We start from the raw sequence: 18605 nt of genomic DNA on the forward strand, positions 1-18605 counted from the left end.
TTGAGATGAGGGTCTTTCACTATGATTCCCAGGCTTGCCTGATGCTTGTGAGGTCAAGAAATCTTCCTGCCTTGGCATCCTGAGTGGATGAGACTACAGATGCACACCACTGTGAAAGAACGATAGAGCGTTCTTTCTGCCTTTAGTGGAAGAGGTGATGTTACTGAATCAAAGGTAGCCCCTGGCATCAGTCAATCTAAATCTCAGTCTCTGGTCTCTGATGGTCACCTAAGTTCATACTCCAGAGCACACAGCCACATCCACCCACTCATTGAAGGGTCACTGGGGAGAAGGATGCATGTATCACTCTGCTAAGGCAGACTCCTTGAAGCCTCTCTCTTAACCAAGTTCCCTGTGGTTCAAGTCAACCTCGTCATGGGTTCTAGAGAGGTGAGCTGGGGACCCTGGATGAAAGACCTCATTGGTTTCCCTTTGCCAGCTTTCTGGCAACCAAGCTCCAAAAGGGAATCCAGCCTGGCTTCCTCATCACCAGAGGATGCTGCACAGATGGCAGCTTCCCCACCACCTGGAGGAAGGGAGTTCCCGGGCCCCGTGGTGGGAGGACTTTGCTTCACACTCTGCAGGCAGTGGCTGTGTCCATGCCAGGTGGTACCAAGGAGAGACGGGATTTGCTTCCCACAAGCAATTCCCAGCTGATCAAGACTGTCACCTGCTCCCCCACTCCCTTGGGGCGACCTCATCCTCTGTTAGCCTGCTGACTGGAAATTCATTTTGAGTGAGGACTTGAAGAGGAGTCCTTGTGTTATCAGAATAGCACTGCATGGATCGGATCCCTGCTTGGATTAATCTAGAACTTTCCCGAGTTCTCAGATGCAAGATCTCACAGGCGGGTGCAGTCTTCTACATGCCTGGAGTTATGTAACTATATTAGCAGCCTAGATGTTTATGGCCAGCAGGCCTGAGTCTGGAGCCCCAGCCTGGAGGCTGGATTCGGTTTGGGATATCAGAAGGGACAGATCCATATGGAGAGAGTGTCTGCTAAGGCATCCTGCTTAGCTTCTAAGATCAGATGAGATCGGGTGTGTTCAGGATGGCATGGCAGTGAGCCCAACAGGTCATTTCATTGTGGTGGTGGTCACTGCTGCCTCTCAAGGAAGCCCCTGCCTTAACAAACCCTGAACACCACAAATGCCTGCTTTACCATGTTCCCAGCCCACACCATAAAGCAGGCAGTCTGATCCTCTACTTCAAGGGCTGTAGGATATGAGGGCTTCTGTATTTAGCCCAAACTTGTGCATCACATATGGTCATGATGGTACTGTAAACTCCAGGAGCCTGCCAGCCCACAGATCCCTAATTTTATGAAAGTGTGTACCTTCAGTATTCAGAGAGGTGGTGGCCCTTGCACCAGATGGTAGAATAGAACTCGGCCACGTGCTGCTGAGTGCTTTCAGGGACACACGAGGGTCTTTCCAGGAAGGTAGAGAGGAGAGGACTCCATCTTTCTTAGTGTCAGGCCAGAACCTGTGACTCGTAGGCACACTCATACAGAATTAATTTGCTTTGCTTGGGCTACACCAAATTTCTTCCCTCCCTTCCTTCTCTTTCTTTCTTTTTTTAAAATTTATTTATTTCATGTATGAGTGCTGTATCTGCATGTACACCTGCAGACCAAAAGAAGGCATTAGATCTCATTATAGGTGGTTCTGAGCCAACATGTGGTTGCTGGGATTTGAACTCAGGACCTCTGGAAGAAAAACCAGTGCTCTCACCCACTGAGCCATCTCTCCACCCCTCCTTTTCTTTATCAATGCACTTACCATAAAATATTAAACTCTGTGAAATATATTTTGAACTCAGGTCATATGGCACATCCATAGCATGATAGCTATTCATGGAGTTCGTTGTTTAGTAAACCTGCTCCAGGCTCCAAATCAAAAGTAGTTAACAGGAAGTCAGTAGATCGTCTTAAGCAAGCCTGTGCACATTTTAAAACAAGCTAGAAAGTATCACTGTAGCTCAGCCAGTACTGATGGAGAAATACTCCATATGAGACACTTTAAGAAGCTAGACAAGAGGTTAACAAAATATCAAATCCAGTACTTTTTGTTACCTTTTACTAACTGTTAACATTTTCGCTACAACCGTGCTCTGTCCTTCCACGTGAAACTGGGACATCTGAAGGTGCCTTACAGATGGCATACCACTCCCAAATGTGTCACCAGAGAGCTCCCAAGTACAGAAGTTGTTCTCCTGTGTAACTGCCATACCACTGTAAATCCTCCATCCTTACTGCTGACTGGATAATGGCCTCCCACCCAGTCGCTATCCCAGCCTCTCCAGTAATCTCTAGAATGCTCGCTCTCTCTCTCTCTCTCTCTCTCTCTCTCTCTCTCTCTCTCTCTCTCTCTCTCTCTGTGTGTGTGTGTGTGTGTGAAGTAATCCAGGATCCCTACTGTATTTCATATTGCATTTGGTTTCCTTCTAACATTTTCATAGTTAGAAAACTCTGGAAAGAAAGATAAAGAACTGTCAGAAACACTTCCAACTCAAAAGCAAAACTCCTTTCATGCAAGAGCCTTGGATACCGCACAGTCCTCTTTCCTCACTACAGATGGGCACATTATTTCTTTGAAGGGCATATGGGCTCCTAATTATTCCAACAGACTAAGGCCATCTGCTTTCTACAAGCAGAAGAAATGCCCCAAAAGCAGTGACAATAGGCCCTAGTCTCTCCACCACCACCACCCTCCTGTCCCCCACCCCTGACACAATAACCACAGCCCTGTCCTTAGAGGTTAACTTGTGGAAGGACCGACTTGGACATTGTAGATGTGGTAAAAGGGAAAAACAAAAACAAAAACAAAAGCAAAACCTGTCCTCACTGAGGATTGTGGTCCAGGAGAGGAAGTGGAGGAAGTGGCTTTTTTCTTAAAGATAGAAGGCCTTACAGGGCAAGCTTGGGTAACAGAGGAAGAAGCCATACCTCAGCTAGAGAATTCTCTTCATGAAGGACACACACTGTACAGTGTGAGGGAAGGAGACATAAAGTTATGATGGGAAGGGTAGCCAGGGCCAGCCTACCCTGACCTATGACCTATGACCTGTGACCTATGACCTATGGAAGGTGCTTAGATGATGGCCATTTTACAATGGCAGTGTCAGCATTGCTGAAGAATCTCAGCTGCAAGTCTCCCAGAGGTGCTGGGAAAGGTGGCCTGTAACCAAAAGATCTGGAGAGGTGACTCAGTGTTTAAGAGTGCTTGCTGCTCTGTCATGGGAAACTGAGTTCGGTTACACACACACACACACACACACACACACACACACACACATGGCAGCTCACAGCCTTCTGCAATTCTAAGTCTCCCCCATGCCCTCTGCAGGCACCTGCACACATGTGACATACACTCATACAAATACCCATGCATAACCGTAAATTTTAAAAAAACTAAAAATTATTTACTTTTCGTTTGGGGTTTTGTTTTGTAGTTTGTTTGAGACAGGGTTTCTCTGTGTAGCCCTGGCTGTCCTGGACTCCCTTTGTAGACCAGGCTGGCCTTGAACTCACAGAGCTCTGCCTTCTTCTACCTCCCAAGTTCTGGGATTAAGGCTCTGTGTGTGTGTGTGTGTGTGTGTGTGTGTGTGTGTGTGTATTTTTTAAAGATGAGGTTCACTGGAGGATAAAGATTTGTGGTACATGGTTGATCGGTGCAACATCATAAAAATGGTCAGAATCCAGATGGTCAAAGAGAAGGAACAGACAGATACAGGGAGGCCACAAAGATGGGATGCTGACGCTTCCTGCTGAAATATCTGCAAGGAGCATACCTGGTAGGGTGGAAGGCCGGGGAAGAGGAAAATGAATTCTAAGGCAGCCAGGCTGAGTTTCATTAGCTCCCAGTAAACAATAGCCTTCTGCTTCCCAGGGGATGGAGTGGACACGCCCTCTTATACCACCCGCTACCTCAGTAAAAACTTCAGATGTCACATGTAAGTCAAAGGAGGAGAATCTAGAAGATGTTAGGGTGACTAGGCGACCTCTCAACCTGTGGCAAGTTCCCCCCAGTTTTCCTTTTACATATCCCAGCCTGGCACTGAAGGAAGAGTTAACTTGTCAACACCAGCGGGTTCTCTCCAAGGCACCAACAAAAGGCTATGCTATCTCACTCAGGAGCAGAAGCCAGGACAGAGCAATGAGCTGACTTGAAGACAGAACCACAGAAATTACCTAATATGACCAACAGACGGAAAATAGCTTTGTTTTGATTTTTTAAAAAAAAAAAATATGGAACGCTTCACGAATTTGCGTGTCATCCTTGTGCAGGGTCCATGCTAATCTTCCCTGTACCGTTCCAATTTTAGTGTATGTGCTGCCGAGACTGGGTGTGGTGACGCTAGCACTTTGGAGGAGAAGGACCGCAAGTTCAAGGCCAAGCAGGATCACACAGTGAGACCCTGAGGAAAAGAGGGAGGGAGAGCGGAAGAAGGGAGGAGTGGAGGGAACCCCTGGTTCTGTCTTAGAAAAAACAAAACAAAACAAAACAATGTCTACTTCTCATGGAGAACACCCGGCAACTGTTCCCAGAGCAGTGCATGAAGGCCTGGTTCTTTGGACCCATTTGCCACATACACTTTTGGCTCCTTAGCTCCTCTTGTGCCTTGATCCTAGAACAGGAGTTCTCAGTCTGTGGGTCGCGACCCCTTTGGGGGGTGTGTGTCAAATTATCCTTTTATTAGAGTCACCTAAAACTATCAGAAAACACAGGTATTTACATTACTATTTATAACAGTAGCAAAATTAAATTTATGGAGTACAAATAAATACAACTTCATACTTGGGGGGTCCATACAACATGAAGAGCTGTATTAAAGGGTTGCAGCATCAGGCAGGTTGAGAACCACTGCTGTAGCTCTAATGCTCTTGGGCTAGTCTCTGCTTCAGTGTCACCTCCTCCTCATGTCCTCCATCTCTAGTCCTGTCTAATGTCCATTTTCTTTTTTCTTTTCTTGTTTTTCAAGACAGGGTTTCTCTGAGCTCTGGTTGCCCTGGAACTTGCTCTGTCGTCCAGGCTGGCCTCGAACTCATGGAGATCCGCCTGCCTCTGCCTCCCAAGTACTGAGATTAAAGGCGTAAGCCACCACTGCCCGTCCTAATGTCCATTTGCAGCCAATCCCTACCCTATACAAATCTTCAGAGCCTTCTGCCATCTTCATGTTATCGACAACAATTTACAGCTCCTTATTTGTCTTCTTTATGTGTCCTACTCCCCAGTAAGCTGTGAGCGCCACAAGACCAGTCTAGAAAACAGTCACATGTCACAGCATCTTGTCTGGCACACAGAAAGCAAACAAACAAAAATGTTATAGACCTGAAAAAGCAAAGCGACCTATTGTGTGCTCAAATGTCATTGTGATAAAATACTTGAGAAAGCCACGGAGAAGGGATTTGCTTTGGCTCCTGGAGTCAGCCGGTTCAGAGCATGCGCACTGGCACTGTTGAGTTTAGCTCTGTACTCAGTCAGGAACCTAGCTTAGGAAAGGAAGGAAGGAAAAAACAAAAGGGGATTGGGACAAGATACACCCTTTGAAGGCACCCCCCCACACACACACACACACATACTAGTGACCCACTTTCCCCAACTAAGCCCATTTGATATGAATTCACCATCAAATGAACACACTGATGACGTCAGCACCATCTTACTCCAGTTGCCTTCAACAGCACCCTCAGGTCTGGACTAAGCCTTTAGGGGTCCTTATTCATTTACTCTTGAAACAGGGTCCCATTATGTGACCCTGGCTGATCTGAAAACTCACCCTTGAACCCACAGGCACCTGACAGCCCCTGATTAAAGGTGTACGACATCGCACCGGCTGCAACGCGTTACAGGCGAACCATAAATAATACCTGCCCTTCGCAGAAACTTCAGGGCCGAGCCAGGCCCCTCTGTTCCTATTCTAGTTTCATTATTGTGGCTATGATAAAACACCCTGGCAAAAAATAACTTTAAGGGGGAAAGGACTTATTTTTTCTGCTTAAAAGTCCAATTAGCAGCCCATTACCGCTGGGAGCTGGAAAGTGGAAGCAGGAACCGGAAGGAGCGAATCACACTCAAGAGCAGAGGGAAGCTGGGGGCATGGTGGCACAGGCCTTTAATCCCAGCACTCGGGAGGCAGAGGCAGGCTGGTCGCTGTGAGTTCAAGACCAGCCTGGTCTACATAGTGAGTCTAGGACAGCCAAGGCTACACAGAGAAACCCTGTCTCGAAAAACCAAAAAAACAAAAACAAAAACAAAAAGAGCGGAGGGAAAGCACCGCCTGCATATTTGTTAAGTGTCAGCTTACTCTATACTTACTTCTTCAGTCCCAAGCCCAGGGAGTAGTGCAGCCCACGACAGACAGGCCTTCCCACCTCAACTAAGATGACCACTCATCCAAGACATACCGGTCTGTAGGCCAACCCCATCTAGATGAATCCACCAAGGTGGCTCTAGTGCGAATGGACAATTACAACCAATCACATCATTTCACTTAGTTGTCACTGATCATAGGCGAGCCCAGGCAGGAGTAACGGCCCACAGTTTTAACCTCAGCACCTGGGAGGCAGAGGCAATAGCATCTCTGAGTTCGAGTCTAGCTTGGTCTACATAACAAGTTCCAGGACAGTCAGAGCTATACGATGTTTGTCTCAAACAAACAAACAAACAAACACACACAGTGAGGCAAGGCACAGCATCACACATCATACGCCTACCAAAATGAAGGAAACTTTCAAATAGAATTTGTTGTTTGTTCCCTGCCTGCTCCACCCAGCCACCTAATGGAGGCAGGTTATCTGGGTTTAAATCACACCCCCCACATCCTTCTCCTGAGTGCTTTGCTCATCTTCCTTTGGCTAAATTTCTAAAGGTTCAGGCTCCGACCTAGACAGTGTACAGGTAAAGAGTATCCCACTCCCAGCATCTCTAGCGGTTGGGCTAGAGTTTAATTTAAGCTTCTGGGTACCATGGAGATCGAGTGCTATAAATACCCTGGGGACTTGCAGCCAGCCCGCTAGTTACTGCGCTCGCTCGCTCGTGTGCCGCCACCCCCATTTCCCACCAGGGCTCCGCTGGAGCTGTTGGGGTAGGAGTGGAAGAGAGCGCGCCTGCGCTCTGTGAGCCAGCTCCCGCCCTCTGCTCGCTCGCAGGCTTGCTTTCTCCTTGCACACCACCCCCCCCCCCTTGAAACCGCGATTTCATCTCCACCTCCTTCAGCGCATAACTCATTTCCTCCCCGGTGAAAGACACAACAGCTCCCAGGCCCCAGAGGACTCTTTGATGAGAGAGTTGAAAATAGGATGGACGCAACCTGTCCTGCCAGCTCTAGGACAGCCAGTGGTGTGGGAGAAATCCAGTCCAGTTAATGAATGAACCAGGAAAAACAGGGGCTGGGAAGGGAGGTGGGCATCAGAGAGAGAGAAAAAAAAATCTGCTTCTTCACCTGTTAAACCCCCTGCTTTCTGCCCCTAAAGTGGGTCTTGGTGACAGCTCTGGGCAGGTGGTTAGAGGAAGTGTGTAACCCCAGTTTGGAATTCAGAGCCCTCAGCTCTCAAGGGCTCTGCTATGGTCTGACTTCACCTGCCCTCCAAAACCTGCAGAACTTTCTCCCATCACTCCAAACTGACATACAACCAAATCAAAGCAGGAATTCAAGGGTGGTCCAGGCTGGCAACACTACCCTACTCCTTACAGCCAGACTGTGTCCTTGAAGTTTCTCTTTTCTAGGTTTCTGGCTCTGTTGGGAAACCAGGAGTGAAAATCCACTGGAGAGATGGGATGGAGCTCAGTTGAGAGAGCGCTTGCTTAGTTAGTGTAAAGCCCTGCAAGGGGCACTACCTAAACTGGGTGTGGTAGTGCATGCCTCTATTCCCAGCATACAGGGGGTGGAGGCAGGAGGATTGGAAATGCGGGTCTTTCTTACAAAGTGAGTTTGAAGCCAGCCCTGAGCTACATGAGATTTCATCTTTATTTAAAAAAAAAAAAGCCCCAGAATCTGACTTTTAGAACCTGGACCCTATTAGTAGAGACTCATTTTGCCTTTTTGAGTCTCAGCTCCGTTCTATGGACCGGAACCAGGAAGAATACGCGATGGATTCATTAGGCACAGAAACTTTTTCTTTGGGAAAGGAGGAGGTTGTCTTAGACTCAGTCAAATTGGTTTCTCGGCATTGCCTTAAGACTGGACCCACAGGTAAATTAGCTGCCCAGACGCTCCTGTTGCCAAGGTTTCTTCTACCCAGACTTTCCCTCTCTGGCCTAGAGAGGATTTGTCTCATCATTGAAACCACCAATCCAGGGCACAGTTATGAACTTCAAATAATGCATGACCGAAGAAAGGGAACGTTACTGGCTCAGTCACAGAACTTATCAGTGTGCATTCTCTGGGACATGTGGGTCGGACAGCATGAGGTAGAGAGGTATAGTCAAATCCTAGGAGAGATTCTCCAAGCCTCCAGCCCCTGAAAGCATGCAGAAGCCACTTCTGATATAGCCTCTCTCCTTCCCCCCCCCCTCAGGTTTACTTTATTGTTCTTTATTGTGTGCATATGTGCATGTGACTGCTGGTGCCTTCAGACCAGAGGTGTCAGATCCCCTGGAGCAGGAGTTAACAGTTGTGAGCTGCCAAATGTTGAGTGCTGGGAATGCCATCGCTGTCCTACTAGGAAGTACCGCGTGCTCTTGCCTGCTGAGTAGCTCTCCCACCTCCCCTCCCCTCCCCTTCCCCTCCCCTCCCCTCCCCTTCCCTTCCCTTCCCTTCCCCTCTCCTCCCCTTTTCCCTTTCTTCTTTTTTGCACTTCCTTTCCCCTCCCCATTCCCATGAAATGTTACCCTATCTTTCAAGACGTGTGTGGAAAATGGCATGGCCCTCTTTGTCGTTTCGGTGAACACCGACTGTGAAAAAGAAGACAACTCGTGTTGTTGTCTCCCACGGGCCCCCTAACTGTGAAAGCAAACTTGGTAGAGACTGGTAGTCTCCCTGCTTAACCCCAAGAATATCTACACTCTTGAACTCAGCACACTGTTAAGTCAGAGTCGGTCCTAAGGGGAAGGGAAGGCCAGGGAAGGCTGCCTCTCTTCAGTTTGGATTCCTGTGGTTCAGTCACCTGTAGAATAACAACCAATTCAACCTATCACAAGGCTCAGCAGGTTTTACCTTTAATCTTTTGTGTGCTTGCCCTGGGCCTCTGAATGCCTGGAGATGATTCACCCAGCACTGCAGGGGGGAGGCCACCATCTGTAGATTACATCACCCTGACTTGCAGCTCCTGGAAGATAACCTGGGATCCTTTTGTTAGAGGCCGGGAGGCAATTCCTGCTCCCCATAGTGCAGAGTAGCAAGCCACATGGAAGATGCCAGGCTGTGGGCATCTGGCATACAACAGGTCCATTGGGTAAGCTTGGGAAATCACAGACACACACACACACACACACACACACCAACTAGGCTTGTCTTAAGCAGCCATGCATACTTTTCAGAAAGGAAAGGACATGCTTTTTGTTTGTTTGTTTGTTTGTTTTTAGCAAAAATCAGTTCAGTTGACCCATACTTTATATAGAAGTGTGCTGAGCAGGGCTGGTGAGATGGCTCAGCAGTTAAGAGCACTGGCTGCTCTCCAAGAGGACCCAAGTTCAATCCCCAGCACCCACCCACATGGCTCACGCCTGTCTATTACTCTAGTTCCTGGAGAGATCCAACCCCTACATACACACACACACACACACACACACACACACACACACCACACACCACACACACACACACAGGCAAAACACCAATGCATATAAAAATAAATAAATTATTTTTAAAAAGAAGTGTGCTGGTCATCAGCCAAGTGGACACCCCCCTCCCCCCTGAGATTCCTGGGGTGAAGGCTTATCTTAAGCCCTTATTTTTCTCACTTCATTGTACTCTACCCAAGCAGCTGGAAGGACTCAAAGTTGTTACTTTTTTTTTTTTCCCTCAGAAGGAGAGGGCAGCAGGATGGTGATTTTCAAGGCGACCTTGTGCTACACAGCAAGACTCTGAAAAATATTTCAAATAAAAGTATAGCGAAGGATGAGTGGTTGACCAGTAGTCTCACTGGTGCTGGGATGCTAGTGCCCCTTCTTAGCTCTGTCCCTGGCCATGTTGAAGTTGCAGTTTCCTCTGAGTATAGATAGACACCATCCTGTCCCAACGCTCTGTTGAGAAGATGAACTGAGATAGTACCTACGCAGAAGCAAGAGCCCCAGGTCAGCTTTACTTTAGAGTTGCTACTCCAGTCAACAACTGGGAATGTTGCAAGTGTCTCCGACACTTGGGAGGCAAAGGGGAAGGGAAGATAAGCATAGTTCAAAGCCAGCTTGATCTACATGCATAGTGAGTTCCCGGACAGCCAGAGCTATATATCACAAAGGCAAAAACCTCAAAACAAATGGAATGGTTTGCTGCGGGGGTGGGGGGTGGGGGGGTGGGATGGGGGTGAGGTGGGGGAGGTGAACAGTTCAGTGATAGGGTGCCTGCCTGGCAAGTGTGACACCCTGGGTTTGTTCTGGACAGCACAGAAACAAGCAAACACTCCGGAAGTATTTAGAATAGTGAGGGCTTTGGCTGTCGGAGGCAGTGCAGAGGAAGGGAGAACCCCATCTTTCGGGTGGTGTGGACCTCCCTGAGGTCTGAGATCCCTGCCTTTGAAGTTTAGTATCTATGAAATCAAGAGCAGAAAGGGCTACACTAATCCCTTGGTCAGTCCTCCGGGCAGTTAGGTGTAGGGAACCCCCCCCCAAAGGCCTTGTCTATCAAAAGGAGGTGAAGCCCAAACAGGGAGTCCCACACAGAAAGGGGAATTGACTGGCTACTCCCCAAACCAAGGGATTCTGACAAAGGCACCGGACTTCATTTTTCCTGTTCAGGTTCCTGCCTCAGGCATAGTTAAGTTCACACCAGACCTAAGAGGGAACAGACATGGCAAAGCCATCTTCTTTTTAAAATTTAATTCACTGTTTTCAGTTTCTCAAGACTTGTATTTATTCTTGCGATAGGCTCTGCTGTTTTGTTTTTTTCTTTCTTTCCCTTTCTTTCTTTCTTTCTTTCTTTCTTTCTTTTCTTTTCTTTCTTTTCCTCCGTGTTAACTCGGCCTGGAACGTTTTGTATCCAAGCAATCCTCCTGCCTCAGCCTCTTGAGTGGCTAAGAGACAGGTGCACTTCACTGTGACTGGCAAAATTTGTCCTTCCCTCAACTCCCCTGGTACTCGCTGGAAGTCCTCTTAGGAAGCAGATCCATAGCGTTCCTAATTTTAGGGACCCTAAGGAAAGCCGGCTACATTTGCAAATTACGGAGGGGAGGGTTGAAACAACGTGGGAAGAATTGAATAGGAGCGAGACAGATGGTCTGAGTGCTGGGGGAAGGGACTACAGATCCTGGAAAACTTATGTTCGCCGATTTGCAAGAATGTTTTCACTTAACCACTTCTTGCCTGACTCCTGATTCTGTATCATAGAAAATAGGGTGTGTCAATATTTGGGGACACATATACCAAGAACCTGTAAAAAGTGCCTAGCCTCCCGGGGCTAAGCAGGGGTGGTCAGGGATCAGGACTGTCCCACGAGGGGGCGCGTCTCGGGCTCTAGGACCCGCCCTCGCCGAGCTGGGCGCGGGGAGGAGACCCGGGAACCCCGGAGCCCCGCGCTCCGCCTCCCGTTTCCGGGGCAGCGCAGTTACCTGCACTGCCCGAGCCACACCTGGCGGAGGCAGAAGTCTCGGGGAGCGCGGCGGGGCACCGGCAGTTGCTGCGAGAGGCGGCGGCGTGGAGCGCGGCGCGCGGCGGCCGAGGCAGGCGGCAGGCGGCGGCTCGGGCCGCTCTCCCGGCCGGCTGGCCGCACACTCGGGCCGGCTGGGCGCCGCGGCGGGCGCACCACATGGCTGCGTGAGAGGCGGGCGGCGCGGGGCTGGGGCCGCAGGGCCGCATGGACAGCGGCGCCACTCTGGCCGGACCCCGATAGGGCCCCCGATCCGCGGGCGCCACCCCCCGATCATGCTACCTCGGCGGCCGCCTGGACCCAAAGCGGCCGGCCCGAGCAGCTGAGCCCCGTGGCGGCCGCGAGCTGCATGGGGGAGCGCGGGCCGTGCTCGGGAAGATGCCCCGGCCGGAGTTGCCCCTGCCGGAGGGCTGGGAGGAGGCGCGCGACTTCGACGGCAAGGTCTACTACATAGACCACAGGAACCGCACCACCAGCTGGATCGACCCTCGGGACAGGTAGGACCTGGGGAGCTCTGACCTGGACCCGGCACCGCGCCTGCGCCGCACCTGTCCTTGGTGTGCAGGGGAACTCTGCATGCCTCTTACTAGGTCCTAGTTTGCCCCTCTCCACACCCTCACCCCTTGTTGAACTCCACTCCTGCCCTAAAAGCTGCAACGGGGGGGGGGGGGGGGAGGGAGGAGGGCGGGGGAGAACGCCAAGCGAGCGGCCCGCAGCCAGCCTCAGGTGGAGGACTTAGGCCCCAGTGGCACCTGCCCAGAGTTTTGACCTTAAGCTCTAGCGGGGTCCCTGCCTTTAGAAAGAGAAGTCTGACCAGGGTGAAGGCAAAGACCTAGCCAGGTGAAGTGAATCTTCCCTGGGGACTCCGTTGGCTGGGAGGGTGGTTTTGGCATGGAGAGGTGGTAGGGAGCCTACGGGTCGCTGGGAGGAAGGACATTCTGCTTGGCGAAGGGAAAGCAGCTTTTTGACAGGTGCTTCTTTGGCTGCTGTGAAAAGCTTTGGAGCAAGTCAGGGGAAGCTGGAGGTGGGAGGGGAAAGAGAGAGCGGGGGAGGGCAAAAGAGGGGGACTGGTTCTCCAGGAATCTCACAGCAAGTTAAAAAGCTGTTAGGATGCTGTTAGAGGTGAGAGGCCTCTGGCGGAGTTCTGCCTGTAGCCTTCTCTCCTCTCTTTCTTCCTTCTGGGGCCAGAGCTAGTCTTGACCTTGGTGGGCACCTCACGGGGTGTCGCGCTTGCTTTTACCAAGGCAGGTAGAGTCTTAATATTCCAGACTCTTTTCCACTTTCATCTACTTACACCTGGCCAATGTGTACCCCGGGGAGGAGGGGAGACGTCCTTTGCTGTTACGGTGTGTGGTCAGAGTGTCCCAGGAATGTTGAATTTTCAACTGGTCTGTGACCTTGGGAGTTAGGTGCTAGGTGAATTTGTTGGACCCTTCATCTTATGGGGTTCAGATAAGGGGCATCTGAGAAGTCCAGAATAGAGTGTATAGCAAGATGGGGGTTAAAGAAAAAAAGAAAAGCAGAAATCAGTTAGTTCAATTTCTCCTGAGTACATTCATTCATTCATCCATCCATCCATCCATCCATCATTTCATGAATGCCAACCCTTTGCTCAGCACTAGTCTTCTTCATGTAATTTGGAAGAGAAAAATGATATGGCATGCTAGGCAGGCTGCCCTTATCTTTTGGCCTCAGTTTCCCTTTCTGTCTGATGAATGGTTTGCTCAGAAGGAAAGGAATAACAACGGGAACTCAGCCGAGAGAAAGACAGGCCAGCTAGGGCTACATAGTGAGACCCTGTCTCAAAAAACAAGTCTGATAGGAAGCTAGTTAGAAAATGCAAGCCCGACCCTTCCTCAAGTGCCTCCCCCCACCCCCACCCCCCACCATCATGTGTTTAATAATGGTGTGTGTGCATGTATATGTGTGCATGTGGAGACTAGTGGCCAATGTGTAAGAGTTGATTTGCTCCTCCCACCAGTGACCACTCTCAAGTGTCAGGCTCAGGGCCACTGCCTTTACCGATGGAGCCATCTCACCAACTCCCATTTTCCCTCATTTATTTGTTTGTTCATTATTTATTTTTGGTGAGATCTTGCCATGTAGCCTTGGCTGGCGTGGAACTCGAGATCCCCCTGCCTCTTCCACCAGAGAGCTGGGATTAAAAGTGCTTACCACTGCACCCAGCCCGTTTTCCCATTTTTAAAAAAAAGATTTATTTATTTGTTTTTTATGTATATGAATGCTCTGTTTTTGTACACACCAGAAGAGGGAATCAGATTCCGTTACAGATGGTTGTGAGCCACCATGTGGTTGCTGGGAATTGAACTCAGGACCCCTGGAAGAGGAGCCAGTGCTCTTAACCGCTGAGCCATCTCTCCAGCCCCCATTTTCCCTTTTTTAAACATAAGAGAAAATGTGAAACTGAGGGGCGTGGCTTGCTCTCAGTTTTGCTCCTCCCCCTTTACTACATTGCCATTCGGCTCTGACTTCATGACCTGTAATCTTGTTTCATTCTCCCCCCTGCCTCTCAGAGCAAGGTAGGGGGGGGGCTATAACTGTGTGGTGAGCTTGGCCACCCCCTTCACCTTCTCTTCCCCTTGGAACAAACAACTTCAGCCTCATGTGTCCCACATTATACATGTCTGCAGCTGAGGCCAGTGTCCTCCTAGCAGGAGGGCGTCATGTTCCTGGGTGAGGACTACCCTTCCAGCCTTGATGATTATGCATCTGAGGGAATAATACTGCATAGAAGAAAACCTCTCAAAAATAACAGTAATCCGGTGCCCTTGGGAGAGGGTAAATGGATAGTGTCCAAGAACTGATTTGACCAGAAGAGACTATCCCAGAATGTAGAGTGGTGTGCCACATTCATAACTTTTTGATCTATCTACCTGAACTGTTGCTTAATACTTGCCTTTCTTTCAAAATGTTTTGTGTCATTTTCACACATGGGAAACTGTTAATATCGATTGCCATTCATAGAAAAGACTCTTTTAAAAATAAAATAAAATTCTACTTTGATAAGATACTGTGTCTCATGTTCCCCCACTAGGCCAGGGCCAAGCAACCTCTGTTTTTAGGTGGATTGGCTTAGTGAGAGGTCACCGCCATGACAGTGCTTGGTGGAGCTACTCACACTCTTTATTTTTTGTCCCTCTTGCTTATCCCACCGCACTGGGCTTCGACGGGGCCCCTGAGCTTGGAGTCAGGGGTGGGGATCACTCTTGAGGACCGCTTTGAGAGTTTTCGGATGGAGCTTCACAGAGGACGTTGGCTTCTCCATCTCCGGAATCTCTTGTATACCCAGCTACGGGTTCCGCCTTTCAGCCCTGCCTGTGTAGGCGTGGGCTCACTGTTTAACCTCTGTGAGGCTCGCGTGCTCCGTGGCTCATGGGAACAGTTGGCTAAGCTCTCCACTGGGCTCCCAGTGCTATTTCTACTTTCCTTCTTTCCTCTCCCCAGCTGATTATGAGAGAGAAAGGGGCTGTGATAAGGATAGCCTAAGAGCATAAGCAGGGGCCAGTTTAACAAAGCTGAAAAAGAGTTGAACATTTTTTGGGGGGCGGGGTGAGGGGGTTAAAGAGGAAAGGTAAATTCTCCCAGAGTAGTTAGTTACATCTCTACAACTAGTTAATGGTGTGAAACAAACAAATGAAAGGAAAAAAAAAAACAGTTTAAGAAAATTCCACTCCTTAAGAGTATGTGTATCTGAGTGCTCATCACAGCCATGCCCGCCCATTCCCCTGAATTTCAAAGAAGCAAGTCAAATGGTCCTTCAGTTGGAAAAGGGATTTCTCAGCCACCAAGGACAAAATAGTGTCTCTGGTTACCAACCCTAAAGAATGTCTTGGCACATTCCACCCCCTGGGACTAAGCTGTTTTGTGTGCTGTCCATGGAGCTGCTGGGGGTAGAGAATCCAGTTTTCAGCTCTCCCTTTCACCAGGGGGGTGGACGAGCAGCCAAGCAGCCAGCTTTGCCAACTCTCTCCCCTTTTCACCCAGCAAAGACCGGGAGGCTGGAATTCCTGAGGACGGTTGTCCCAACAACAGGAGAGGGTCCAGTGGGCAGCTTGGATCCTGCCCACTGGGCCAAAGGCTGCGGTAGCACTCAGGCTTTACCCAAGTCAAGGCCAGTCAGGGGAGGGACAGGTCCCTAGGGCACCGGGTGCTGCAGGTCATACCTTGAACACCCCATTATCGCTGAGTGCCTTTTGCTTCTGGAAGCTGCCAGCAAAGGACCAGGCTCCTGCCTGTGTTCAGTTTCATGGTATGTAAAAACAAATGCGCCAATTGTTGGCTGGGGAAGAATGGATCATGGGCACTGGCTCTTCAGAGAAGATTCCTGAAGCCTCCTCCTGAGCTTTGTGTTCGGACCTCGCAGGAACTCCCTGAGAACCCTGAGCATTTTCTGAGTTCCAGTAACACGTCCTGGAGACCCACTTAGCTCAGGACCCAGCTATCTCTCCCACCGTCACCAAATAGCCAGTGTTTGTCAATCTATTTATTACTTGGGAAATATTATTTGTATAGGGGCTTGAGTCTACAGTAGTTGAGGGCCCTCGCCGTCTAGGCCCTGTCAGTCTGGTGGAAGAGCAAGACTCTTTCCCAAGTACAAACAAGGTGAACTCCAGCCTCATAACTCCTGCCATAGACAAACTTGCAAACTGCTTGTCACCCTCTCTAAGCCCTCCGTTTTGGTGGAGAGCAGATGTTCTGGAAGACTAAATGCAGCAAAGCCACACAACGGTATTAACTTATTACTTTTAATAGCACTGGGGATCGAACCTCGGGCCTCAGACTTGCCAAGCAAATGCTCTCCCACTGAGCCATTGCCCCAGGTAGGATCACCCAACGTTTGCAAAACTATAGGAATGTTAGGCTGAATCTAGGTAGAACCTGCATTTCCTATTTATTTATTTATTTATCTATTTATTTATTTATTTATTCATATTTTATGGACATTGGTGTGTTGCTTGCATGTATGTGTGTGTGAGGGTGTTGGCTCTCCTGGAACTTTAGTTACAAACAGTTGTGAGTTGCTATGTGTGTACTGGGAATTAAACCCGGGTCCTCTAGAAGAACAGCCATTGCTCTAAACCTCTGAGCCACCTCTCCAGCCCTTCCTATCTGTCTGTCTGTCTTTCTGTCTATCATCTGTCTAGTAGTGTTGGGGTGGGGCTCACATTTCATTTCTTTTCTATTTTTCTTTCTTTTCTTTTTATTTTTTTGATTTGTTTTGTTTTGTTTTGTTTTTCAAGACAGGGTTTCTCTGTGTTACCCTTGGCTGTCCTAGACTCACTTTGTAGACCAGGCTAGCCTCGAGCTCACAGAGATCTGTCTGCCTCTGCCTCCTGAGTGCTGGTATTAAAGATGTGAGCCACCACCGCTGGGCCTGGGGTTCACATTTCTAAGGACTACACCATTTAGCCTCCAGCCAGCTGAGTTGCTGACTCAGGACCTCTGCTCCGCTGCAGCAGGAATTTGGCCTTGAGAAATGGAACTAAGCCAGAAATGGTTTCACTTACCTGTGACCATTCTGAGGTGCCCCATGGTCAACCAGGGGGCAAGTGTGGATGATGGAAAGAGGCGTAAGCCTTTTTTCATTCCTGGCATCTTGGACCTCCCACTTGCCCTCTAGTGACCTTGGCTAGTGGACATATCCTCTCTGGCCCTTGGTTTTTGCCTGTTTGTTTTTTGCATGAGAACTTACACATAAACCACCAAAGAAGACTGTGTGATTTGAAAAGGCAGAAGCAGGTAGGATGGCCGGCCGCCATGGAGCCTGGCATGCAGGGAGCCCTGGAGAATGTCAGTTCTTCCAAGCTTTTACTAGGAAAAGTACCTGTGAGGCACCTAAGTCAACCACTGGCTGAGGCTCCACCCACCTGTGCAGTCGGAATGTGTCTTTCTGATGATGTAATCTGGGCTCTTGATTTCCCTGATGAAACTCAGACAAATGACTCACCCAAGGTCACACAGCAAAGCAGTTTTAGTAAAGGGCGCCTCTCTTCTTCCCCTTAGGTACCCGCTCCAGGTTCTCCTAACCTGTGGTCGTTTGCTGAGCTGTTCTTCTTCATGATCATGTCTGTCTGTGCTAAACACGCAAGTTTCATTCGTGTCAGGCCATTTGTGATACGTGGGACGGTGAAAATGCTAGTGATCGAGTGAGAATTATTGTTTTTTTTTTTGTTTTTTTTTTTTGTTTTTGTTTTTTTGCTTAAAATGGATTTAAGGGCCACTGTTTGACTGTTGTCTGTTGTAAGTAGGACCAAGTTTACATTGTGATGTGATTGCTTAGGTGAGAGTGTCACAGGCCGGCTGGGGAGTTTGCCCAAAGCTGTGTATGCTCTATGCTTACACTCTTAATGTCCCATTACACATACACTTGCAACACTAATTTAACCTGTGTGCAAGTTGAGAGCTCTTCCACCAGGCTTGAGTTTATCCAGATGTGATAAATAACCCCCCCCATAACCCCAGCATTCAGGAAGCTGAGGCAAAAGAATAATGAGTTTGAGGCTAGCCTGGGCTATATAATAGCATGGCATCCCTAATATTCTGTGAACACCTACAATGCAAGGGAACATCGTGTGTCAATTGTAAGAAATAGTTGTGTTATAAACCAATACTTGACAAGGCTACACAGAGAAACCCTGTCTCAAAAAGCCAAAAAATAATTAAAAAAATAAAAATAAAAAATAAAAACAATACTTGACATAAACAAGAAGAAACAAAAGGGTTGGAAGCCCAAAAATGTGTAAAACAATATAATAAGTGATTCCATATGTTGAATTTTCATTCTGAGCTGCTCTATAGGGCTGGCATTTGTATTAGGATCTCATTTAATCCTTTCAATA

The 18605-nt window shown here is 48.8% G+C and overlaps 1 protein-coding gene across 1 annotated transcript in view; it reads left to right on the forward strand.

The window, feature by feature from the left end:
• The first annotated feature begins 11769 nt into the window (after nucleotides 1–11769).
• WWC1 (WW and C2 domain containing 1) overlaps nucleotides 11770–18605 on the forward strand; it is a 147759-nt gene continuing 140923 nt past the window's right edge. Inside the window, exon 1 of the mRNA XM_084761244.1 lies at nucleotides 11770–12242. Within this exon, the coding sequence (XP_084617370.1) occupies nucleotides 12124–12242 (119 nt within the window). The 5' untranslated portion in view covers nucleotides 11770–12123. The remainder of the gene's footprint in view (nucleotides 12243–18605) is intronic.

This window comes from Acomys minous (genome assembly GCF_964271855.1).
Source record: "Acomys minous genome assembly, chromosome: 16".
In the NCBI taxonomy this organism is placed as follows: Eukaryota; Metazoa; Chordata; class Mammalia; order Rodentia; family Muridae; genus Acomys; species Acomys minous.